This window comes from Lichenostomus cassidix, chromosome 15, assembly GCF_008360975.1.
Source record: "Lichenostomus cassidix isolate B80296 chromosome 15, HeHo_3.0, whole genome shotgun sequence".
NCBI classification, from domain to species: domain Eukaryota; kingdom Metazoa; phylum Chordata; class Aves; order Passeriformes; family Meliphagidae; genus Lichenostomus; species Lichenostomus cassidix.
The window spans coordinates 5,173,874-5,198,690 of record NC_139496.1 but is presented as its reverse complement, the minus strand read 5'-3'; the positions used below and the strand labels follow the sequence as shown (position 1 = coordinate 5,198,690).

Below are 24,817 nucleotides of genomic sequence, written 5' to 3'. Positions count from 1 at the left end.
TGCCCCCAAAGACAGTGTTTAGTCTTAAAATGAAAATGCACCAAAAGGTTAAAAAATGTCCACGTCTGTTCCAGCCCCTGCTAGCACCACCTTTTCTAAATGTCGTAATTATAACTTAATTGGTCCATCCCTCTTTTCTCTGAAGAATTACCTTACATCAGCAATTTGTCCTCACAACCCTTCTGCCTTCAAGAGAACTTTTATAAGAAATTCTTCCAGCTGAAACTGTTTTGAAATATCAAGCACTCATAAGCAGTACTCTTTACTTTAAAAGAAAGTTATTTTGCTATAAATGTCTTTGTGTTTGTAGAGCTTTAACAGTTGTTTTTAGAACTTACTTGCTACCAGTCAGTTTTTTTAACCTTAATATGTATATTTATGTGTGTAAGTGCGCATACATATCTGTACATATATGGAACACAAGCAAACAAACCCCACAGCTGTTAAAGAGAAATAAGGATTGCTACTGGCAATTGCTTAACAGTCAAACTTACTAAAACACCATTCAAGTAATTTTTCTCTACTTAGCCAAAGGGGGGAAAAATAAAGTCAGCAATTACGAGCTACTACACAGGAATTAGATAGGCACTTCAAGAGTTTCAATAAGAGTAAAGGATAGTTGCATTCAGTCTCGGACAAAAATCGTTTCTCTGGTGAGAAAGCCAAGCGCAGCTCAGCGGGATGTGTGACGCGGTGGGAGCCCCGAGCGAAGCACTGCCGGCTCCACCGGCGGGCAGCTCCGGGCGCGGAGCGGGCAGCGAGCGGCACAGCACCCCATCACCGCCGGGCACTTCCAGCCCGGGCCCAGAGCGGAGCAGCCCCGCACAGCTCCGCACCGCCGGCAGCTCCGGGACCGGCAGGGGCCGCCCGGCACAGCCCCGCCTCCGCCCGCCCGCCAGCCGGCCCCGCGCCCAGCGGAGGGGAGAGCAGAGCGGAGCGGAGCCCGCCGCGCGTGAGGCGTGAGGCGGCCCTCGGAGCCGCCCGCTCCGCCGCGCACGGACCGCGCCGCGCGCCCGGCTGTCAAAGCGAGGCGGCCCGGCGAGCTGAGGCCGGCGCTGGGCCTTTGTGCGCGGGCGCGCATCTGTCACCGCGTCCCCGGGCCGCGCGGCGCACGTGGGGCGGCGGGCCCGGCCCCGCTTTGTGCCGCAGGTGCCGGGCCCGCGGAGCCATCTTGGGGCAGGCGGCGCCCCCCGGCCGCGCTCACCTGCACGATCTCGCCTTCGGCGCTCAGCGTGGCCCCCGCGCGGGAGAAGCGGCCCTGCAGCCCCGTGGTGTAGGTGGTGTAGTCGCCGCTGGGGCTGGACTCGAAGAGCACCACCTCCACGAACGCCGTCTCCTTGCCCAGCGCCGCGCACGGAGCCGCGGCCAGCAGCACCCCGAGCAGCAGCAGAGGCGGCGGCAGCGGCGGCACGGGCAGCCCCGCGCCGGCCCCGCAGCCCCTCATCGCGCGGCGGGAGGAAGCGGCGCCCCGCCGCCGCGCATCTCTCCCGAGCGGCTCCAGCTCCGGGGCCGGGGTCCCGGGCCGGTCAGCGTCCCATGGCAGCGGCCCTCCCGCCGCGCTGCGCCCCGCTCCTCGCTGCCGCGCTCCCCTTCCCTCGCCCCGGCTCCTCTCCGCCCTGCCAAGCCGCTTCCCTTTCATCTGCTCCACGTGACGGCCACCACGGGGTTATCCCCGCCCTCCGCGCCGCGCTGACCCGCTCGGTCCCTCCCGCCGTGCACACACCACCCGCAGCCCCGCCGGGCCCGGCCGGGCCGAGCGGCTCCCGCGGCTGCGGGCGAATCGGCCCGGCCCGGTCCGGCCCGGCCCCGCAAGGATCTGAGAGCGAGCGGCACTCGGGAAGGCCCTGCCGGGATCGGCTTCCCACGCGGCCGGGCCTGCAGGGCCGGGACGCGAAGGGCAGCCCCGGCGACCTGTGGCAGCCACCGGGCCCACGTCCGCCGGGCTGCTGCCCGCCGGTGCCGGGGCTCCCGCGTTGCCTAGCCGTGGGTCCGTAGCGGGTCGGCCGGGCTGCTTCCCGGCCCTGCTGCGGGTCGAGGCCGCCGGCCATGCCCAAGTGGGTTAGGGACGGATCCCGGGTGCGGTGGCTGAGCGGTGCAGCCCCGCCGGTGGTACAGCCCGGGTGGAGTGTCCCGGCGAGCGGAGCAGAGCTCCATCGACACACGTATCGCGGGCACCTATCCTCCGCGGAATCACCGCTGCACGGCGGGACGGATGGGCCAGCTATTTGTAGCCGGCACCAGCGGGCTCCTCGTTTGTCTAGGGCAGGACTGGCTGATCGGCCCCCTGATCCCAGTCTCCTCAAATTGAGTTAGGGGAGGCTGGGTTACCTGGGCTTTTTGGCTTGGCTGTAAGTGCAAGTCTACAAAACCTCCATCAACGATGGGGGAAAAATGTGTTGGTAATGATTTTTGTTTCAGTCTTGCACAAGAACTGGATGTCAGGCAATTACACATTTTTCCATTAAAAGTATGTACAGCTAAGTCATGGAACTCATTAATACATGATGTTACAGAGCCTAAAAGTATAACTCAGTGACAAGAAGGATTGAGACAAACTGATCCAAGATCACTTGTTGGCCATGAAACAAATGTTTGGAACCAAAGCTCAGCCCTAGCTCACTGGCAGAAGAAATAACACCATAGTGTACAAATGGCCAGCTCTTCTCCTAAATATACTTTGTTACAGGTGAAGATAAGGTAGTGGCATCCTTAGCATGACAGAGTGAACAATGTTAGCTTATCATATCAGATTTCTTCAGTGGCAAAGGGTCAAGAAGGGATCACAGGAACATACACTCTGGGCTCCCTCAGTAAGCCACAAAATACCCACCTAAGACTATAATACAGTGGATCAAAGGGCACAGAACTACTGCATGCGTAGAAAGGGAGTTGGAAGGGACATCACTGTGGTGCACTATGCATACTTAGATGTGGTCAACAGGTGCAAATTTTAGATTGTAGGTATGTTTCAGAATTATTTCAGAAATGCATGGCATCTAGTGTACTAAATAGAAGCATTTTAATCCCTTAGTGCAAACTACCTCTACTTGATCTTCCTTCATCCATGAGGCAAACGGCTGATGCTTAGTAAACACATGGTTTCCTACATCACAATCAACATAGGAACAGCTTAAACTGTCTGGAAACTACCTACAGAAAAAGATGTGAATGGGCTCTATATAGCAAGTGGACAGCATGCTACACCTAAAATAAGAGTTGCTGGAGCTCTGATCCACTCCACTGAACTATCCATATCACTGGACTACAGACACAGCAAAATTGCCATGAAGCAGCCTCACAGTCAAATATTGAGGAGTGACTTGAGGCACTAGGTCTCAGGTCACCAAGTTCCCTTGACTTGGGCAGAAATCCAAGCAGGAAGTTACAGGAAGAGAATGGACTGTCTATCATTAAAGCATCAAATATTTCTAATTGGCAACCGGCCCAGTTGGCAGCATACAGTTCACAATTCAGTTATACCATAATACTTCAGATATGTTTTCTTTTTTTCCCCCCAAATAACAAACTGAGGCCCAGGGTCTGAATACAGAAGTCTCAAGCATTTATAACTACAGCTGAGGACAGTGAGAGCTGTGATTTGAGCATAACTACATTATGTGCAATGCCAAATGGTCTGAGAAAGCTTGCTCTAGGCACTCGGTCTCTTCTTCCAAGTCACAAGTGACAGAATAAGAGGGGAAAAACCTCAGGTTTAACCAGGAGAAGCTTAGATTGGATATTAGGGAAAATTTCTGCATGGAAAGGGTTGTCAAACATTGGAACAGGCTGCAGTGGATAAAGGTGGAATCACCATCCCAGGAGGATTTAAAAGATGTGTGGATATGGCACTTGGAGACATGGTTTAATAATGCTGGGGGAATGGTTGGAGTCAATTGTCTTACAGGTCTTTTCCAACATAATTCTAAAATTCTATCTCAGAGGCAAGCAAACAACACTAGAGGATGCTTTTGACACTGAACTTCCTACATCTCATTTCCCTTGCAAAGAAATGGGTATTAGAGAACCCTCTTCACTCTGCTCTTGAGAGAAAACAAAGTTAGTGGAGTACCCACATAATAGTGTGATGAACATTATAGAAAATCCCAAAACAATCTCCTCAGGGCAGACCAGCAGTCCATAGGAAGGATAAAGAGAGCTGTTTGTCTCATTCACACACCCACATCTGCCTCTCCAGGTGTTTTCAGGAACTGATAACTCGGACTACTGCCTACATTCCCTGTGTGTTTTAACACCGTGCTCTGCCGAGCTTATTTCACAGGTAAATTATATTGGTATACCTCTTAATAAGCAATAGGAACAAGTGCTGTCCTTTCCCCAGTAAATTCAAGGACGTGTACATGCCTGCCCTTTTTCTCTGAGACAGAATTGCACTGCACAGAGTCTTAGGGCTGACTTAAAGCTTTACTCAGACACACCCGAGTCCTCGATGAGTTCTCCTGCTGAAGGAGCACCAGCTGCTCCTCACGCCGATCCGAGGGGCGTCCGGAGCCTGGCCGGGGAGGGGCCGAGTGCACTGCGGCATTGCCACCAGCAGGTGTCCCCCGAGGCCCGCCGCGCCCTGGGCTGCGGAGCCACGAGTTGGGTTAAAAGTCTAAAATCAGATGAGTTTAAAGTATCTCCTGCAGCTTTGCATCCTCATGCAGGCAAACTTTACTATTGCACTTTGGAACAGAAAGCCCATTGTAATGGAAAACATTTTTTTTATATTTATGAAGATAATGCTTTTGTCATTATCATCAATTATTCTAAATTAAAGTAACGAACCATTGTAACTTGTCAGCTTAATTAAAGACCCAAAAGAAAAGTCAGTGGATATTTGTACTATGAAAAAAAAATGTCGTGCAACTGTGGCTTTGCCTTTTGCTATTTAAGGTTTGGAAACAATTCATCCAAGTAAATCAGCATCGAAGCAATGCAAATTAGCCAACTGACTAGACACAATTAAAAATTAATTAATTAATTTTTTTTTTGTGAACAGCAATTTTAGTTAATGTTTGAATAGGTAAGTTTTCCAGTGTTTTAAACAATATGTAGTATTTTAAATCTGTAAGAAGGGGAAACATGGTGATTTGGGAATCCTTCACCTCTCTGTATATGTAATGGTATACTGAAGGGAAAAAATTATAATGATCAGGTCTGTAAAACTGAATTATGCAAGTTGTACTGAAAATACACTTATTTAGATATCTTCAGACCTTCCTTTTTGCAAACATTTGCCCAATATACAGCAGAAGCTCAAATAAGAGTTGCAAGACAGTGCAGCCATGCTTGATGCTTTCCTTCAGGGTCCTCACCAAGCAGGCAAGCAGGCAGGCACAGCAGATCACATTACCAAAAGAAGAAAAAAGAATTCTAAGAAACAAACTTAGGAAATCACTGGTATATGCTTTTTGATCATGTAAAGTCTCTGCAACGGCCGACAGTAACAGAATGGAGTTGACAAAAAATTTGGGGCTATATTTTCCAAGATTCTTTGTATCCATTCTGTGAGAAAGACCCTCAAATGCATCCATACAAATGTCTTTCACTATGCTCTTGTGGTCCTGAGATTGCTCTGTATCACATCCACTCACTTTCAGTTACAGTCACACTAAATCCCAGACTACTGTTCATTTCATGTGTTCATTATGTCAATGCTTAGCTGTTTCCTCATTCATAACACTGAAGAAGCATCCAATGGAAATAAAACATAAATAACACACCCTGCATATTTCACAGAGTCGTATTTATATACAATCCAGATATTGATACTTCTGTACTTCATTCAACATTGTTTCTGGTGTAAATATAGGGTACAAGTTGCTGTTCATAAAGCCCTACTTCAAGCAATAATACAAAATGAGCAATACATAACCATCACAGAATAAATTTGAAGCACATGATTAAAGTGGATGATGTATCAGCTGCTAATACTAATTGCAACATGAAGAACTCTATGCTAAAGCCAAAAATAGATTTCACCACTTCTGATGAGCAAAAGCAAAAAACATTCTTAAAATGTTACTGTCTAAAATGAAGGAATTCCTGCATTAACAATGTATTTGTTCATGCCACAGTGAGTTAAACAACTATTTATTTTGTCTTGGGTTATCTATTATACTAAAGACTTGCCTAAGTTACAAGATCTGACTGGCACTTTTAATTAATCACCTTAAAACACTCATTTTCCACATTCAAGTACTGGTATATGATTTATTTAATTAGTAGATAAAGGGCTTTAGCTGTCTCTGTCTGTTTACGTAAGAGTTATCATTAAGGTCAGTGCTAACAGTGCTAATCAGCAAGAGAGAAACATAATAGACTTGTCCCTGTCTGAACACCAGCTGCTACTCTGTGCCATCTGAGTAGTCAGCAAATCAAACATGTAGGAGGCAGGAGGTGGATGATTCTGACAACACCCCCCACATTTTGGGTCCTGCTGAACCTATGCTGAGACAGAACTGATTCCTAACTTGACATTTCTTGGTAATTTACTCTTTTCACACAGGGTCACATGACAGCCTGAGACAGGGTTTTGCATACATAAGGCACCCAAATGGATGAATACAAGGAAATAAATTCAAAATTACAAAATTAGAAAGTTTCCAGGACTCTCAGGAGCTCTGGACTTCTAAAAGAATTTCAAAGCCTAGGGAATGCCCAAGAAATAAGAAAAGGCTTTTTCCTTTCAAATGCTGGCACTGCTCCAAAGAAGAGCTAGCTTCTGCCAACAGGAAGTAGCCATCAAGTTGTCCTAAGCATGGTTGTTTACCTCCCTGGGTATTTTCCAAGAAAAGGTTCCAGTTCTGAACCAGGATGTGCAAACAGAAAAGCTTCCTGGAATAGGAGCTTTCAGGTATGCGAGATTTCAAGTTAGCTGTTTTCCGCAGAGAGCTTGCTGTGAAAAACTGGCACAAAACCCAGAACAGCGTTGTCAGTTCCCTGGGACAGCACAGCAGCAAGTTCAGTCTCTCCTGAGCTGTCCAAGCACATTTTGCAGCATCACCTCCAATGATGCATTTGCTGCATCCCCTCAAGTATGTGTAGCACCTTTACCTTTTTAATTTTGCTTGTGACTGTCACCTCTAATGTATCATCGTGCATCAGTGTACACAGGTGAGCACAACACCTCTCTGTGCAAACTCCTGTGGCATCTCCCAGAACCTCCAAATCCTGCGTAATCTGCACAACTCTCTGGTCCACATTTTTCTGCCAGCAGGATAAGAGAACTTTGCAGGGGAACACTGTGCTTGGGACCAAGCTAGAAAGAGAAAAGCCAAAGAGCTAAAGTAGGACCAAAGTAGGACTACACATGGAAATAGATATTACAAACCACAGCCAATCATTAGAGATGCCAACAGCTAGACCTCTTAAAGGGAAAGGGAATCTGTGCAATGGAAGTAGAAGCAAGGATAGAGGAATGGTGTGGGAAGGGAATGGGCCAAGTTAGTTGGAAGATCAGAACAATTAAGCAAAGACCAAATGACAACAACCAAAACCTCCTCTTGACTGGTGGGATTCCTGCAGAGATTAGGGGTGCCCACCAAACAGATCAGCTGACCTGAGACCATTTTCCTGGCAGAGGCCAAATACTGTTTGATTCCCAGCTGGAGTCTCTCAGGGACTAGCAAATGGCATAAACCTTCCCAAGGGCATCCAGTGGCTATGTATAAAGATCTGTTTACATGACTAATGTTTGCAGAGTTTTCCAGTAACATTTGACTTTTACAGAATTGGTAGCTCAGGGTTGCCAGCCTTTCTGTTTACTGTGGCATGGATATCTTGTCTTCTTTTAAATTCCCATGAGTGGTTTGCTCCAAGCTCTGAATGTGCAAGAGAAATTTGTTTCTCTGACAGAACAAATCAAATCAAGCAATCTTTATCTCAAAATACTGCCATGTCCTTGTAAACAGGTAGACTTTCCCTTTATAATCAGCATTCCACGACAGTGTGAGGGGGATTAGGAAGCTGTCTCTACACTGGGACCTCTGCTGTTTAATAAGCATGTTAGCTTTCTGGAAAAAAATTAGTAAATTGGCAAAAAGTTCCAACTGCTACAAAAATATACATTTGTTAATTTCTGGTCTTGCCTGAGACCAATGAATTCTTGCATTTCAGATGAGCCTAAAAATTAAGCAAATTGGAATTACAATGCAAGTAGTAAAATTCAGAGGAAAAAAGACACTATAGAGATGCAAGGACCATTCTGAGCCTTTTATAGAGATTGCTTGATCTCAAATTTACTGTTATCACTCCAAAAAGGACAATATATCATTAGACTGTTTTAAGAAAAATCTGCCATCTTGTATGCTGTAACAATAGAAAAAGAAATTACACACACAAAATACTGCAAGCAGTGAAACATGAGATGATTTTGTTGCCAAAAAATCTGTGATGCAGAGAGGTTACTACAGACATAGACCTCAATGGAGGCTCATATTTCCTAAAAGTTAAATTATTCAGTTGCTATACATGCACCTACAACTGACCTTTGGGAACTGTGCTTCCCATCTCCCTTTTTTCTGAGGTACTGCATTGAAATTTATTGCTATACTCAGCTACCATTAAACCTGGAATACGGCAAAACCTCTTTGAATGTAGACAATAGTACTGAACTGCTCCAAGGAGCTCCAAGGTGAGCTTCAGTGCCTGTGGCTGCTGGGAACTCCAGCAGCAGTGAAGGGAGATCCTGTTTTCCTGAAAAAAAAAGCCTTATAAATGGCCTAACCTCTAGTCAATCTGCAGAATATCTTTGTTACAGAAACACTGTAACATTGCCACTCTGCAGAGTGCAAACACTCTGCATTGCCAGAGTTAAGTCAGACTTCTTTTGTGAATCAGAAGCGAGATGTCATTGACTGTGGTGATGGGAGAACGAACTCTACTGGCATGGGGAGGCAAATGATAACATTACAACAGGAGCATGTGAGCTCTGTCACAAGATATGTGCTGCTGGAGTCAACTGACGCTGTCTGTTGTGGCTGGGATACTGCTATGGGGAAAACACAGACAGGAACTACAGCAAGAAGGTCTGAAGGTATTAGAAGAGTTGTAACAGGACTCATTTGAGGTATAGGTGTGATGGGATCTCTTCCTTGCCACAAAATCAGCTGGGTCAGAGGACTGAACCATAAAGATGATCAAAGTAAGACTCTCCAGCCTATGCCACCACCAAGATCTAAAATGGAACTTGGGCAGACCTACCCCACTGTTCCTTGAAATCTTGGGTAGTAGCAAGAACCAGTAACACATGTGACTGGAACATGAGGACAAGGAACTGCAATGCAAAGTATATATATGTTAGGAAAGTCACAGTTTAAAGTTGAACTCACCATGTTTTTTCCACACTTTTCTGGTGGTACACTGGAAACAATTACAGAAACCAATGAAGCAAAATCTTAATAATTTATTAAGTATTAATGGAGAAGGGATGAGAGCTGAGCAGAAATCACCTTTCTGAAGGGCTTGCTTGTGGTAGTGTTAAGAGAAGGCAAAGCCAATGTCACTTTAGACAGCAATGCATGCAGGGAGGCAGTTCCATGCACTAGGCAGAGGATACAGATTCTGCATATTCCCTGAGACTGAGAGCACCAAAACTCTGAAAGATGCACTCCTGAATCCCAGTGTGTAATGACAAAATTTAAGAATAAGTAAAATTAGTATACTTTACCAGTTTTGAATAACCTTGTTTTGGGCTGCAAAACAGGTTCCCTTCTCATTTAATCAGCTATTGATACAGGTATGGGAACACTCCAGCTGCTGTCAAGAACTTGGGGTCCTGGGCCACTTTCCAAATATTTGCAGACACACATTTGGCAAGCAAGCTCTTTCTCAGATTATGATTGTCAGTTAATATTTTCTCTACATCCCCTTCTTCCATTTTACTTCCCTCCTCTGTTCCCCCTTTTTTCATACATAGATAACATTCAAGTAACACATTACTTTCTTTATATCTGATATTACACAAGGGCAAAGCCTCTCCACCTTCGCTAAACAAAATTATTTCCTCTGGTGGGTTGGCCACCTGGAACATAAAACATAAAGCTTTGTTAGCAGGAACTAACGTGGTTTCTGGCAGGACAGCCAACAGTATCCTCCTTGGCACATCCTTGGCGGTAGTGCTGAACCCCTCAGCAGGGTGAAAGGCAGGGTGAGACGCATTCTTGAGTCATGCGGATCACAGGATTAAATCCAATGACTGAAAGGAAGAAAAATACAAAGACCAGAATGTGTAAACAGTGAAGGGAAAAAAAAAGACGTGGAAATCAGAATTAAACTCGAAGCCTGTTAGTTAAACCTCTCTGAGAGGGAGTCACAGTGCAAGACCAGCTTTATGGACCTTTTCTTCGGCACCCTTTTACCCAGTGACTCAACCATATATTTAATAAAGGATTTTATGTATCTTAATGGTAGTAACATAGTTGTTGTGAGCCTAAATATATTCTCAGCAACTGCACCACAGCTAGTCTTAGTACTACTAAAACTATTCTACAGGGCTAGAATGCGGGGTGTCATGCCCTTCTTTTGCTAGTTATTACTGCCAACACTAGACATGCTAATGGATGCCGTTATTATATTCAGTAACAATGGACACCACCAGTGCCAAGGGCAGCTTCCACTTTTGTTTCTGGTTACACATCACTGTGAAGCAGCTCAGACACCACTACTGGCATATATGTCCCTGCACTTCTGTAGTTTATTCATGATCACAAGTGTTTGTTGCAAAAGGAAACATGCTTTACGTGGGCTCTGGTTCCATAAAAAATTAAATATGAAAATTAAATCACCTGCAGACAGAAGGTTAGGGTTTTTCCTCAGTCAAAATACTAAGCTGTGGATATTTTAATGAAAACTTACATAATTATAGATCATATCTCCCCAGTAAAGCGGTAAATATCACAAATCAACATGAGGCAGCCCTGTTTACCCTGTTCAACACTTCCTTGCAAATAAGGGCAACTTGAAATGGATGTCTGAAATCTGAACCAGTTATTAATACTGAATCTCCATTTTGGTAGAAAACAGTAACACTTTAAATTGGGAATTAGAATTACAGAAGAAGCATGAGTCTAAATCCAAAAGAGCCACACAAAAGAGAAGCAGATAGTTTTCAATGGCCAGTAACTAAGGGGCTTAGCAGGACCAGAACAAACAACTTTTTTGCACTCAGATTAAAAGGCTTATCAAAAAATTGCCATATTTTTCACAAAGGTGTCAAAGTAGAAAAATGAACTTTCAGCCTTAGCTCAATGTCATGCTGCAGTGCGTAAGAAAAGAACAAACACAAGCTTACAAATGCAGTTTGTTCTCTGTATCATGAAAGCCTGGCAGAACTCCAATGCTGGAGTAATGCCAAACCAGCACACCAGCCTCTTTGATCTTCTAAAGCTCATGTTTTTCCTTTAGTGTTTAACATCTCAACTAATTTAAAACCAATGTACCAATGGCTTTCAGAAATAATTGTGAGCAGGCAAAGTCTCAACATTTCATTACTATTCAGGTCGCTGGCAACTGTCACAAGTGGAAACTTGGAAAGCTTCAGGCACTGAGCTGTCGGCAGTTCAAACACCCTCCATGCCCTGCATGGCTGTGCGTTGCTCTTGGTAGGTTGCTGAACACCTGCATTCCCATGCGCAGAGTATTTCGAGGCTTTCTACGTACAAAACTTTGATTTGTCGGAACCCTATCGGATCTGACACCAACCCATCACGCCAGGGTGATTTCCTTCCCTCAGACACCACAGAAATTCTCACTTCACTCCCCACACAGCTTCTCAGGAGCAGGCTGGGGGCAGCGGTGTGACACCCTGAGGGATTTCTGCACTTCCACTCGTCAATCACTAACCTCACTGCTTTTTTGGGTCTTCTTAGCCCATTTTTAGCCCATTCTCGGCACTTGTGCTCCCCACGATTCTGCTTGGGACAGACTCCGGAAAGGAGATCTGAGACAGGTTTCAGCTGCATCGCCACGTCAGGCCCGAGTCACTGCCTCCTCACGGCACTGCTAACCTCAACCACCTCCCACCGCTGCCATCGCGGGGGGCACAGCCTCGGGGACACCTCACGGCCCCTCACGGCCCCTCACGGCCCCTCACGGCCCCTCACGGCCCCTCACGGCCCCTCACGGCCCCTCACGGCCCCTCACGGCCCCTCACGGCCCCTCACGGCTTCAGCCCACCCAACACCCACAATCGCTCCGCCCATCGTAAGCCACGCCCATCATAGAGAGCCACGCCCATCACAAGCCCCGCCCCGCGCCGGCGCCTCACGGAGCGCAGTCCGCCTGTCTGATGCAATTCGCTTCCCCCCTTGCTCTCGGCTTCGGGCCAATCACTGGCCCGTCCGGCCGTGGCGTCACGCCTCCCGGCCAATGAGCGAGAGCCACGATGGTAGAAATTCGGGCGGGGCGGCGCGGGGCGCAGACGGCCGCGCTGGTGGGGCCGGGCGGTGTTTGCGCTGTGCTCCCGTTCCGCCATGGCAGCGCTGCCCGGTGCCGCGGCCCCGCGGCTGCTCCTCATCCCCAGCAAAGCGGCCGAGGCTCCCGGCCCCGCGGCTGCCCGGCATCTTTCCGTTGTCCTGCCGGCAGGAGCCGACGCCGGCCTCCCGGGGATGGAGGCCACGCAGCCGGCCCGTAAGCGGCAGCGGCTCACGCATCTGAGCCCCGAGGAGAAGGCGCTGCGCAGGTGAGTGGGGGCAGCGGTGGGAGGGCTGCGGCTTCTCCGCCGCGCTGGCAGCCGCGCTGACAGCCGCCGTGCCCCGCAGGAAGCTGAAGAACCGCGTGGCGGCCCAGAGTGCCCGCGACAGGAAGAAGGCGCGGATGACAGAGCTGGAGCAGCAGGTGGTGGAGCTGGAGGAGGAGGTGAGGGGCTGAGGGACGTAGCGGGCTGGAGGTAAGGGGCTGGGGGAGGTAAGGAGCAGGAGGTAAGGGATGGTCTCCCTGCTTCACGGCTCTCCGCAGAACCAGAAGCTGCTGCGGGAAAACCAGCTCTTGCGGGAAAGGACGTGTGACCTCGTGCGGGAGAACCAGGAGCTGCGCTGCCGCCTGGGTTTAGATGCTCTGAAAACGGAGGAGGAGGAGGGTGACGAGTTCCAGGTGAGTCGCTCTGCTGCCGTGTCCGCCCCCGCGCTGGGCAGAGCTGCCCCGGTAACCTCGATGCTGTAACTTCCCATTCCGCCAGGGATATTGCTGGAAACCTTTGTCCTCCAAATGGAGGCTCTCCTGAAACCCGACCAGTACAGAGTCGAAATGGGTGCCATTGGTAGCGTGGGAGATAGACATCTGACTAGTTCCAAGCTGTTTTAAGAGTTTTACCTGCTTTGTTACGGAAGTGAAGTAGAAACTGTTACAGCCACGTAGGCATGTCCCTGAAGAACAGGGGTTGTGGTGGAGAGGGTCAGACTTATTTAAAAGTGGTAAAGAAAATAAATGTGCAAGAGCAGGGAATCTTCAGCTAACTTTGGAAGTGGTGTTACTTTCAGTTTCCTACAAAACAAGCAAATAGTGAATTTCATGTTAGAATCCTTTGCAGAAACGTTGTGATCTTCAGGCTTATGTACTGTACTGCCTGCCAGAACATTTGCAGTGACTGAGTTTTTTCCTTGGCACAGGCTGTGAAAGAATCCCAGGTGGATGAGATTAGATTGGTGACCGGGTCCGCTGAGTCCGCAGCACTCAGACTACGTGTTCCTCTGCAGCAGGTGCAGGCCCAGCAGTCACCATTTCTGATAGTTTCCACGTGGATTCTGATGGCAGTGACTCTTCAGACTCTGAGGTGAGCATCCAGTCCTACACAGATTGTCCACAAAATTCAGAAGCACTGTAGATGTAAGACTAGTGTTATAACTTTTTGATGTTAAAGTATTTGATGATTTCCATTTATAGTTGTTTTCCAAGTCTTGGAATGCCATATGTGTGGCTCAGAATAGCTGTGTTAGGCTGTATCCAGTGAGTACAGGAGTTCAACAACACCCAGATGAAAAAATCCAGCCCCTACAGTTTTGGTCATGGGCAGGTCTGTTTAAGGCAGGTCCTGTGTAGCCAGCAGGCACTGTGGTGTTTGTACCTGATGTGTACAAGATCTCAAGGAGCTTCTAATAGTGGCTGTGAATGTTAAATGCATGTAAAATTATTGGGGAATTTCCAGAACCTGTACCAAAAAAGCTATGGACTAAGAATGACTGCGCCCTGGAACAGATTGCCCAAAAGGGTATGGAGTCTCCCTCACTGGAGATTAGTCAAAAACCATCTGGGTGCAATCCTGTGCCATATGCTCTAGGATGACTTTGCTTGAAAGGGAAGTTGGACCACATGTGACCTACTGTGGTCCCTTCCAACCTGGCAGATTCTGTGAATTTCTGCAAGATAACTGTCTTATTAACCATGTGTTTGATATTCTTGGTAAAACAACTGTGATTGCATTAGTGTATTTTAACTTCCACATAGGGATTAATGGATGCCACATTTGGTGTTTGGCTGTAACAATGATAAACTGTCTTTCTAAAATAGTATTTCATTTTGCAGTCTGATCTCCTATTGGGCTTTCTGGACAATCTGGACCCAGAGATGTTTCTCAAATACGCTGATTCAGACTCAACATGCCTGGAAAAGCTGGAGGAAGAGATCTCTGGAGAAACAAATTCCATACCAACCACCCTATCTCCATCTTTGGGGTCCCCATCAGCTAAGCTGGAAGCCATTAATGAACTCATACGGTTTGATCACGTGTATACAAAACCCCTAATAGTGGAGATTCCTGTTGAAGTGGGCGACCAAACCAATATGCTAGTGAAAATTGAGAAAGAATCTCTCTCCTCATCTGACGACAAGGCTATCCCTGAGGTCCCAGTGTCCGTGAAGAAGGAGCCTGTAGACAGCTTTATGCCTGAACTGGGCATTTCTCATCTGCTTTCTTCTTGTCACAGCCTCGAAGCCTCAAATTACCTGTTGGATGGCTGTAGTGACTCTGGGTATGAAGGATCCCTGTCGCCCTTCAGTGATACATCGTCTCCGCTTGGCAGCGACCATGCCTGGGAGGATAGCTTTGCCAAGGAACTCTTTCCCCAGCTCATCAGTGTCTAACCTCGTAGTGTTAACTCCCCTTGGAGAACTGTCCTGGCAAGATACCAGCATATGCCCCTCTGGGGTGTGTGTGGGGAAAATCAAGTGCATTCAGAAAAGCATTGCTCATTTTTACCCATGCTAGTAGATGGCATGATGGTATGAAAAAGCCTAGGGTGTCCTGTCTTGTCCTGCCCTGGCTTACCACCCCACAATCAGTGTTGGCTTAGGAGAGATGAAGGTTTGCTTCTCAACAACTTCCTGATTCCATATGAACCTGAAAATGTTTTGTTTTCCAGTTAAAATTTCAACACCAGAAACTTCAGTGGCATATTCATGTACAGACAACTGGGCTAAACCTTAATAGTCTCTAAGTCTTAAAGCTTTCCTAAATGTTTTGTTTTCCATTTGCTATGTAGAGTTGCTTTCTCCATTTCATATTTAACTGTATCAGTGCAATTAAAATGCAGTGCAGCTCACTGATCCTTTTTTGCTTTAGAACTCATTGGGGAGGGGAGAGTATCTGGGTCTTGCAGAATTTAAGTTTAGGTCCCTCAGTGTCTCATCCTGCCACAATGCATTGATGAGCTGTGCTCATAGGGTGTCTGCAGCTGGATGCTTCAGCAGTTTCATTTTGAGGGCACTGGATTGTGGTAGAGGGGTTTGTGTGAGGGCCAGAGCTACTAGAGCAAAACCTTCAGCCTCCATAAGGCAGGCAGGTGGCAGGAGCTTGAAGTCTGAATATTCAAAAATCATGGCAATGGTGTCACCCTGGTGGCCAGTAATGCTATCCAGTATGCTCAGTCCGAGGGGAGGTGGGTGTGAGACACACATGGTGTGGAAAAAAGTTACAGATTTTGTTTTACCTCAGGAAATCTTGAGCCATCAAATGAAAACTTGGCAGGAGCCAATTTCAAATAACCACAGCAGAGCTCCTCATTGTCCATATCCATTTGTTCCAGTATCACAATATTATTAACTCTTGCAGAGACAGAAGAAACTGAAACTTTATACTGAAAATAAGAGAGCTGTTGCAGGTGTTGGCACAGCTATTCTTGGGTTTGGTATTATTTCATGTTTTGCATTCAGTTTTGACAAAAATAACTTGGGGCAGGGAAAAAAGAAAGATGCTTTGGTCACTAACATTCAAGGTTACCCAACTGCTTTGGATTACAAGCTTGTGTAACCTAGCTTGTAATAAAGCATTCTATCTGAATAGTGGATAGAAGTAAAGACCACGGCTGTGCTCTAAAACAAGTTTAGATTGTAGTCAGAGAATAAGTTGTTTTACTTTCAAGGTAGAAAATAGGGATGACTGCAAGAGCATCAAATAAATTGTTGCGAGTCCAAAAACCAAACTGAAGTGAGGATTTGATCTGTAGTTTTGCATTACTTCTTGTTAGCATTATTGGAACTTCCAGGGTGGAGTGTGAGGGCAGTGTGGGGTGAAGCAGAGCCTGTTCCCTGTGGCTCCTGTGTGGTCCCTGCCTGCCTTCCACAGGGCCTCAACCCTGCCTGGCTCCAGGAGCAAGTGATTTCAACAGCTAAAAAATCCAATGAAAACTGTTAGTCTCCTTTCCTTCACACTCGGACATGGGCTGTTTAACATTCCAACCTTGTTAGACAGAAATGTTCAAGGACATGGTCTTTACACTGTTTTGCTTCCTTTCCAGCTTAACAGCTCTATCCTGGCCTGCTTTATCCTGGCTTAGTGAGAGCACTGGGTCGTGAAAAAAGCTCTTAATAGTTACTGAGATCTCTTCCACTAAAAACACAGAACTAGTTCTTCTTTGGCATCTAGAAGCCTAATTGTATTCGGAATTCCTATAAGCACTATTGTTTTCTACTAGAATTGAATCTAAGTGCTACCAAGGCAGGTTGAGAATTTTTTTAAATATATGCATTCATACAGTACAGTGAACTTCCACAGACTAAAGTGTGAGAATCTAAACTCTCAGCTGTGGATCTGCAACCTGAGCTCTTCCTGTAGATGAGAGATGCCAAGATAAACTAAAGCCAGGCAAAGCTGGGGCAGCAGGGGATGGGTAACACATGCAGAGGGCTTTCATCTTTGCAGCAAGTTTAGTTCAGGTGACTGCTTTCCAATTGCTCAGACTTCTGTAGTCCCACTTGCCTCACAAGCATGGATCCAGACCCTGTGGTTCACATAAAAATGATCCATGACACAAGCCATGAATACATCTCTAGTTAACTGATAAAAGATAACAGGTCCTGGAATAATAAGTTCCAAGCCCATACCAAAATAAATTCTGTCTCTCTCCATAGGGTTGGCTCTGTATCCAGGATACTCCTCCAGTCTTTTATGACCTTGCAGCCACATCCCCCAAGAGACTGCAAGCCAGGAAAGCTTTCTACAATCTTATATGGGCTGTTCTTTCCTCTGCACTGAAGCGGTATTTAACTCTTCTCTAAATCCATGGGACAATTTAAGTGAGTCAATATTTGACCCTGCCTAGAAACCAAAGGGATTTTTTAAAATATAATTCTGAAGTGCTATTTTTCTGTCATCCTAAAAGCAAAGGCAATGCTGGTCTAGCACACCCATCTTTTTTTCCTTCAGCTGTTTAAAAAACTCTTGAACCATCTCCTGAAGAAGATGGTAAACAACAAAGCGAAGTGTTACATTCCAACAAAATTATTAAAATCTGAATTGGTATTAAAATGCTCCTCAAACTTTTCTTAACCTTAAGAACACCTAGTTTGCTTAGTTCTGAATAGTTTTATTATGAAATGAAATGAAATGAAAACACAAACTATACCAACACCTCTTGGTACCCCTATTGCTTTGTCAGAGGCCTTTGGGTCATGACAGGCTTCAAACAACTCCTCCTTTCTGGCAGCTTCAGGTTTATGCTACCCTGCTGTTGCCTTCCCTTGACCTGCTAAATACTGTGGAGGAAAAAAGGGATGCCCTTGAGATGACATAGTTAAAATTCAAATCTTCTTAAGCCAGGAGAATACTTTACTGTCCAGTTGAAGGACTGGACATAGGCTCCCAAGGTTTTCACTTTTATCAGGAATGAAACAGTCATCTAAAAAATATTTTAGAAAATTTATTGAAAACTGACATACAAAGGGTGATTTGGTCCCAAGAGAAGACAGACCAGAATCAGATCTTCTGTATTTCAAAATAAAGTTTTTCCTAATACTGCATCGCATTTGCCATCCTGTTTGTGAACAGCATTAATAGAAGTCTTTTAATGAAGACAACAACAACTGAAACTCACAAAGACAGAAGTCTGTAAATGCCCGCAGCTTCATCTCTCATCCAATCACCCTCTCCAAGTGATTGCTGTAGCAAGGATCTTTCTCAGTCCTCCTGACACTTGGTGACCACTCTTCTATCAATTTAAGCAACTCAACCTCACTGCCTCCTATCACAAGGGCAGAAATGCATTGTGAAAAAATGAAAGCAAATGTTTTCTGTCAAAGAAAAATTCTTAGACCATTTTTTCTCCATCTCATGGTCTTTGTCAATAGTTCACCACTATATTGTTTTAGGTGGCAGGTAACAGGTGAGTGATGCCCTATTGGCATTGAGTTAAGACAAAACACGCCTCTGAAAGTCAACCTTTGGTACAAAGCTAGCAGGAAAAAAGTATGCTTAAACGCCATCTACAACATTTTCTTATTCTGAAAATTCGATATGCAGTTTGGTGTTTTTAAGAGGAAAACAACTGCATCATTTCATGTATGTAGGCCTCCTACAATTTTTTACATCTACTGTTGCAATTTTAGTGTTGCTGAGATGGTTTCATCACATTTTTGAAGTTTCCATTCTTTCTTTTCAGTTTATTTAAGATTTAGAGCTTTCACCTAAAATACTTCCAACCTTGAACTTCCACTATAATCCTGTAAGCTGAAAACCAGTCACTTATTTGGAGGCACCACATTTTCTACCTGCAGTGACTACAGCCTTCTCCAAACTGCATTGCTTTGCATTCTGCTCAAGCAGTGGAGTACGTCAAAGGCTGTAGGTTTTAAGCATGTTCAGCAGCTTAATAATACATAAGAAATTTTACACAGTTCATGCAAGAGATTTATAGCAGACCCTGAAAGGAAATTAGACGTTATAACAGGATAGGCTGCATGTGTTCTTCAACTTAGTAAACCTTCCAGAATGGTACAGGTGTACACTGGTTTTCAGAGTAATACCTAATCAAATGTTGGAGTGTTTTTTATGTGAAGCTCTGAAATGTTTCATCAAGAGACAGAAAATTTCAGACAACCTTAAATAAAAGCAGCAAGATAAACAGGGCTTAGCAAATAGGGTTATCTTTTGAACAATCGGAAATAAAGGATGACTGCAAAAAGAGGAACTTGACTTTAAACTTTCAGCTGTGCCTTATTCAACAGTTAAGAGTATCATCCCAAAGATTATTTATTAGCTGTGCAAAGGAAGAGTAGATTTTCTTATGTAAGCAGCTGCATTACTGTATACTTGCTCCAAAGTGTCCAAACCACATTGGGACACAGGACTCTGAACATAGCTTTAATAGGACAGGAACTTCTTATGAAAAACCTCAATTCAGGCATCTCTGAGAAAGCTAAGGACTTATGAACAAAAGATAAAACCCTTAAACAAGTAAGAGAACGTTAAGCATAAGGAACTGCTGTGCATTGAGAAAAGGTACAAGCAATAGCTCATCGTGGAGTCCTCTTCTTGGCACCCTGCGCAGCGTAAAAAATTATTTTGGCATACATCTGTAAAAACAATGTGATGCTATATTATTGGCACATACTGTGGCTTAAAATTTAGGTCTAGAGTATCTCAGGAAGAAGACAGGGATCTCCTTTACTTCACCACCAATGCCAGCAGCCTCAAAAGGTGGGACTTGGTTACAAACAATAATCAAGCACCCTCTTTACGGCAGCAAGCAGCTCCCTGTAATTTAATGTACTTATCATGTTTATCCAAATTAAAGGATGCCATTCATTTAATCAGAAGTCACACTGTCTTCAACAGACTTTCCAACTCAATGCACACAAAGAATCTCAGCACAATGTAAAATGTGAATCTCTTTGCTGAGAACCACTTTTCTCCAGACTTTGAATTGTTTGGGGGGTGGGAGTGACATCAAAACCCCACAAATAAAATTTAGAAGCCAATGAACCAAAGATGACTGAAGTTAGCAAGTATCCTGCAAGTTATAAGCGCTGGCTTTACTTTCTACAAAGCCAAAGACTTATGCTCAGCTGTAACATTCCTTCCCTATCACCCCACAGATTGTGTCATTTCTACATTTGAGTTTACATGAGTCCAAACAGATAAGATGGTGTGAAAAGCTGTATTACCAGAGGGATTGCTTTTCTATCCGTGACTAGATTTGAAGGTATTTTTTCCTTTACAAACCCTCTCATAATTCAAATTAAACCAAATGGCCAAGCATAGTATGTGCACCAGTCGTAATGGCTCAGTAAGAGAAAGGTGTGGCTTAAGCCACGGTTACATTCAGTATTTGGATTTTATACTCTACCAAGGGCAATTAAAAGGACATTTCACCATTAAGCAAGATGGAAAGCTACTTCCCTGTTCCAAAGGCCTCTGAATTACCTTTTCAGTAAAAGTAAGAATATTTAACAGACTGGAATACAGAAATCTTAGGGTGTTTCCTGGCCAAACCATGTCCTTACGACTGTTAGTAAGAAAACAAAAAACAAATAATATAACTTCAGATTCACACATCAAACCAGAAGAAAATAATCAAAAACCACCAACAATAAGCATCAGAAGCTCACCGCTTCCAGTCTAAAATCTGGCATCTACAACTCCATTTCTTCTTCTGCACATCCAGATATTCCCAAACTAGCATATGGATCTGGAGACATGGCAGTCTGTTGTGATCCAGGGAACGTTTCAGTCTGTGGGTCAAAAGAAGCTCTTGGTGTTGGCTGCTTAGCTTGACACCCTTCTGTACTCTGCTGCTTGAAGTTCTTAACAGAAACAGACTTCAGTTTATCTGTCAGAAATTCAGGAAGAGGTTTCCAAAGCACCAGCTCCATAGAGGGACGGCTCCTAGAAGGGATGGAGTTTCAGTAAAATTTAAGTTCTCCGAGCACAGCTATTAAATGCAGAAGAGCAGCATGAAGATCCTTTAAGCTAGCCTGGAATTATATACCACTTTTTCCCCCTTATTAAATTTCCCCTTCCTTAACTAGCTCCATTATTTCTAGTTTTAACCCTGCATTTTCTCCTTTTTTTTGTACCAAACTTGACCACTGTTGGTCACACTTCAGGACCACCTCATTTTGAAAACTCACATACATAAAAACAAAACTTACAATGGTTCACTCAACCAATTTCACTCTGTAGAAATGCGGAATACAAAACAGACACTTGATGACCACTACAGTTACACTTATTTCTTTTTTACAGTAGGACAGTTTTTCCTGTTCTTGAGCAGATGAATGGTCTGTTATACATTGTTGGTTGCATCATGCAGTAATTAAGGATATCTCCATAAACATGAAACAAGGTCTCTCTTTTCATTTGCATGTGTTAGCTACATAGTACCATGATTTCCTCCAGAACTTACATAGACTCTATTATTTTCTTTGTCAGGACTTCACCAAAATCCCTCTTCATCCCTTTTTTAAGGGTATCTGACAGGATAAGAGTGGGCAGATTGCTAACATTTCCATCAGCATGAACTTCCTCATCTTCATCAATTATCCTAGGAATGGAGGGGGAAGAGGGAGATAAACACTATTGAGAATACTGTTATCAGGCACATCCACTGCAGACTACAGTCACATCTACGTGTTCTGTGCAGATCTCTGACCTAGGCTGGGTACCAGAAGCAGCAGGGCCATGTTAACATGAGCCTCTCTTGGGCCAAGATACCCCAAGAAGGGCTCTTTCCACAGAGGCCACTTGAGCAACAATGACACTTCTGGTACCTGAGCTAGCTTTGTCTCTGTGTTATCCCTGCAGTGTCAGTGCAGACATAAAGTGAGAGAAAATAAACAAATTCCCATCAGGGGAAACTATAATTCAGTCACATTACACAACTGAGTCTCAGCTACGCAGTAGCTTCACTGACTCAATTCCCCATAACTGAACTTTGAGAATTATTGCAAAGGTACTGAAAACAGTGCTTTATTTTTCACAACATTGTGCCAGTTTCTGAGATTAAATCAGCTCAAATTGTTGAAGAATTTAGAACAAATGGAAGCACCTCCTTTGTTTTTGGTTAACCTTTTATAAAAAACTTAGCAGAGTAGCTGGGAAGAATAGGGAACAATCCTCCAAGAGGATCAAAGCAGACATAGACAGTTAATACAGACATATATCATTACTCTGATTTATCCATGAAAAAAGTAACAGTCTAACAGTACCTTGCTTTTCCTCATGCATCATCTATGGAGTAATCTTCTACAAAAAAATATTGGTTTAACATTTCTATAACTTTTGGCTTTTCTAATCATCTGCAGTGGTCATTTTAGATATTTTGGAATACCAGCTCAACTGCAATCAACTGATACATACACATGCCATTCCCAGAAATCTTTCAAGGGCCAGAATGCATGGTAAATTTATTAAATTACTACAGTAGACTATCTATAGCCACCCCATTACCCCACATCACACCACCAGCAAGATGAATCTCAGCCTTACTGCATATGTGCAGAAAGACCTCTCTGGTTCATGCTACTCTCTACACCAACAAATTCACATCTGTTTTAAGTATTAGTCACAGAAGAAGCTGCAATTGGTTGAAAAAAGCTGAGCTCAAGTCTGAACAGGTAACTGTCAGAATTTGAGCTCTGGATGCTCACAGAAGAGCATTAAACCCCATTATGGTATATTGATGCTGCATAATGATTGTGAGCAGGGTGTTATTTACTCAGCATCTCCTGCTCTAGCACCCTCAATTTCAGATCACAGCATCAGCCTAAAGACTCACAGGGCCATAGGTAGCCTAAAATGAAATCAGTTTAACAGAAGGTGCACCTCAGACTCCCAGCAGTGTTATCACACTGCTAAGTGCAAGATTTACCCCTGAATGCCCACCAAAAAAGGGAAAGCTCAGCAAAGCCAGGCTACTCAATCCCTGCATTTACCTGTCCTCAATTTCCTGAAGTTTCCTGCGAGCAACCTCGCATTGCTGTTCCCCCATTGTCTGATCCATTTCTTCACAGGGAATTTCTAACATGGCAGTTTCAGGACCGCTGCCACCATACTGACTTGCTACCTCCCCAGCTGCCTGCTGACCTGCACAAAGAATCCATTCTTCAGAGTTGGGATTCAAAGGGCAATTTTTGGCTCCTGTCAGTCTCTTCTTCCGCACAGGACAGCTAGGAAACAAAGTAAGTTTACGATTGTCAAAAAAGAAATGTGGCATTCTACAGGAACAAATGTTACAGAAAGCACGTTTCAGCAGCTTTGACACACTATGGCAATGCAACCTCAACAAATAAAATAAATCCATGTAGCTCTTAGTAAAATGTAAGTACCTATTCAGGAAAATCGATGTTACACAATTCATTAGGTAACAGAAATGAATTCGGGCTCAATTCAAGGCAAGAGTTCCAAATGGAAACAATGATAGATTTCCTTCCTGTTTGTATTGCAAGCGAGGTGTGCTCAATAATTTTACAAAACAAAAAGCAAATCAGCATTTTTCAGGCTATAAAAGACAAATTAATTTACCCTTCTGCCTCTTCTTCTAGCTTATGCTTCTTTCCACATCGCCCAGAGACACTAAAAAAGAAAAAAACAGTTACTTAGCTTCAAGGTGACACTGATATTCTCAAATAGTATTTTCCTCCCTTTCAAAATTTCACTTGCAGATAAGATCAACGGTCACAGTATGTGCCCAGCTGCAAAGGGAGCAAAAGTTTGGGACAATAAATGACCACTTTGCTCCCAAGGAATTCAAAAGCGGGTGTAATTGCTCAGTTTTCTGAGCAGAATTCCGTGCTATTTTCTCCTCCTTTACGTTAATTATTTTTCCACAAGGGAAAGGCACAAGGCAACACAAGCAGTGCAACATTGCAACAAGAAAACAAATTCCAGCCGCCTCGCAAAGCACCCGGCGCAGTTTTCCCCTCAGCGCTCCGGCCCGGGCCCTGCGGAACGAACGGCTTGGGCACTTACTGGCTGCGGCTCCTGGTGAAGGAGCTCACCGGGGCCACCGTCAGCCCCTCGCTGTGGCTCCCCAGCGCGGCCAGCGAGGCCAGGTCGAAGCTGCTCTGCAGACAGAGGCCGGAGGATCCGCCGACGCCGTCGTTTCCGATCCCTGCCACGACCATGCTGGGAGGCTGCAGACGGCCGTGGCCGCCGGCTAAGGGCTGCGGGCCGAGGCGGTCCGGGGCAGCGGCCGGAGCCGTGGGGAGCTCCACGGCCGGGCCCGCCGGGATGCCCTGGCAGGATCTGCCGAGCGCTGCCATTTCCTGCTGCGGGGCAGAAAGCGCACATCAACGCCGCAGTCCGCGCTGAGCGACGCGCCGGCCCGGCCCGAGGCGCTCCCTCAGGAGCCCCTCACGAAACCACCTCCGCCCGCGGCGCTCACCGGGCCGAGCAGGGCCCGCGGCTGCAGCCGCCGCTATCTCTCGGGTCCTTTCCAGGCCTTTCGCTGCGATCGGATAAGGACCCGCGAGCACTGTGGGAGTTGTAGTCCCGAGCGCTGGGGGACCTGTGGGAGTTGTAGTCCTGGCTGCTGTGGGAGACGCAGACTGGGAGCGGGGACCCCGATGAGGGCTGAGGGGGACGCGGGGTCGCTGAGGGGGCCGTGGG

General features: G+C 45.5%; 3 protein-coding genes and 1 long non-coding RNA gene across 6 annotated transcripts in view; 1 reads left to right on the top strand and 3 right to left on the bottom strand.

The window, feature by feature from the left end:
- ZNRF3 (zinc and ring finger 3) overlaps positions 1 to 1,791 on the bottom strand; it is a 63,607-nt gene extending 61,816 nt beyond the window's left edge. The window contains exon 1 of one of the 2 annotated variants that reach the window (XM_085075711.1): positions 1,205 to 1,791. In XM_085075711.1, coding sequence (XP_084931837.1) covers positions 1,205 to 1,639 — 435 coding nt within the window. In that variant the 5' untranslated portion in view covers positions 1,640 to 1,791. The remainder of the gene's footprint in view (positions 1 to 1,204) is intronic. The other variant, XM_085075710.1, reaches the window with a different exon arrangement.
- Positions 1,792 to 5,729: 3,938 nt separating this feature from the next.
- On the bottom strand, positions 5,730 to 12,161 carry LOC146430250 (uncharacterized). The gene is made up of 3 exons (XR_014855309.1): positions 11,845 to 12,161; positions 10,065 to 10,198; positions 5,730 to 9,277 (listed from the first exon to the last, which is right to left on the bottom strand). It is a non-coding gene; the product is annotated as an uncharacterized LOC146430250 (long non-coding RNA).
- A 247-nt stretch (positions 12,162 to 12,408) lies between these two features.
- Positions 12,409 to 15,540, top strand: XBP1 (X-box binding protein 1). The gene is given in 6 exon segments (XM_085075721.1): positions 12,409 to 12,682; positions 12,762 to 12,858; positions 12,958 to 13,092; positions 13,608 to 13,685; positions 13,688 to 13,771; positions 14,521 to 15,540. Coding segments are annotated over 6 exon segments (1,161 nt in total). The 5' UTR covers positions 12,409 to 12,473; the 3' UTR covers positions 15,079 to 15,540.
- Positions 15,541 to 18,111: 2,571 nt separating this feature from the next.
- CCDC117 (coiled-coil domain containing 117) lies at positions 18,112 to 24,723 on the bottom strand. Of its 2 annotated transcripts, XM_085075722.1 has the most exons (6): positions 24,594 to 24,723; positions 24,179 to 24,477; positions 23,732 to 23,782; positions 23,143 to 23,376; positions 21,615 to 21,752; positions 18,112 to 21,094 (listed from the first exon to the last, which is right to left on the bottom strand). In XM_085075722.1, exons 2-6 carry the CDS (start codon positions 24,469 to 24,471, stop codon positions 20,842 to 20,844), a joined length of 969 nt encoding a protein of 322 aa, XP_084931848.1. In that variant the 5' UTR covers positions 24,472 to 24,477; positions 24,594 to 24,723; the 3' UTR covers positions 18,112 to 20,841. The 2 variants fall into 2 exon arrangements, with proteins under 2 accessions (XP_084931848.1, XP_084931849.1); XM_085075723.1 differs by lacking the exon at positions 21,615 to 21,752 and having other exon boundaries at positions 24,179 to 24,682.
- Positions 24,724 to 24,817: the final 94 nt, after the last annotated feature.

Bases quoted from the DNA above. Each gene is read 5' to 3' on its own strand.
- CCDC117 (XM_085075722.1), bottom strand. From the start codon at position 24,471: ATGGCAGCGCTCGGCAGATCCTGCCAGGGCATCCCGGCGGGCCCGGCC. The intron at 23,783-24,178 runs GTAAGTGCCCAA...TTTCTTTTTTAG, and splicing joins TTCACCAGGAGCCGCAGCCA to TGTCTCTGGGCGATGTGGAA. The intron at 21,095-21,614 runs GTAAGTTCTGGA...CATCCCTTCTAG, and splicing joins AAGAAAATAATAGAGTCTAT to GAGCCGTCCCTCTATGGAGC.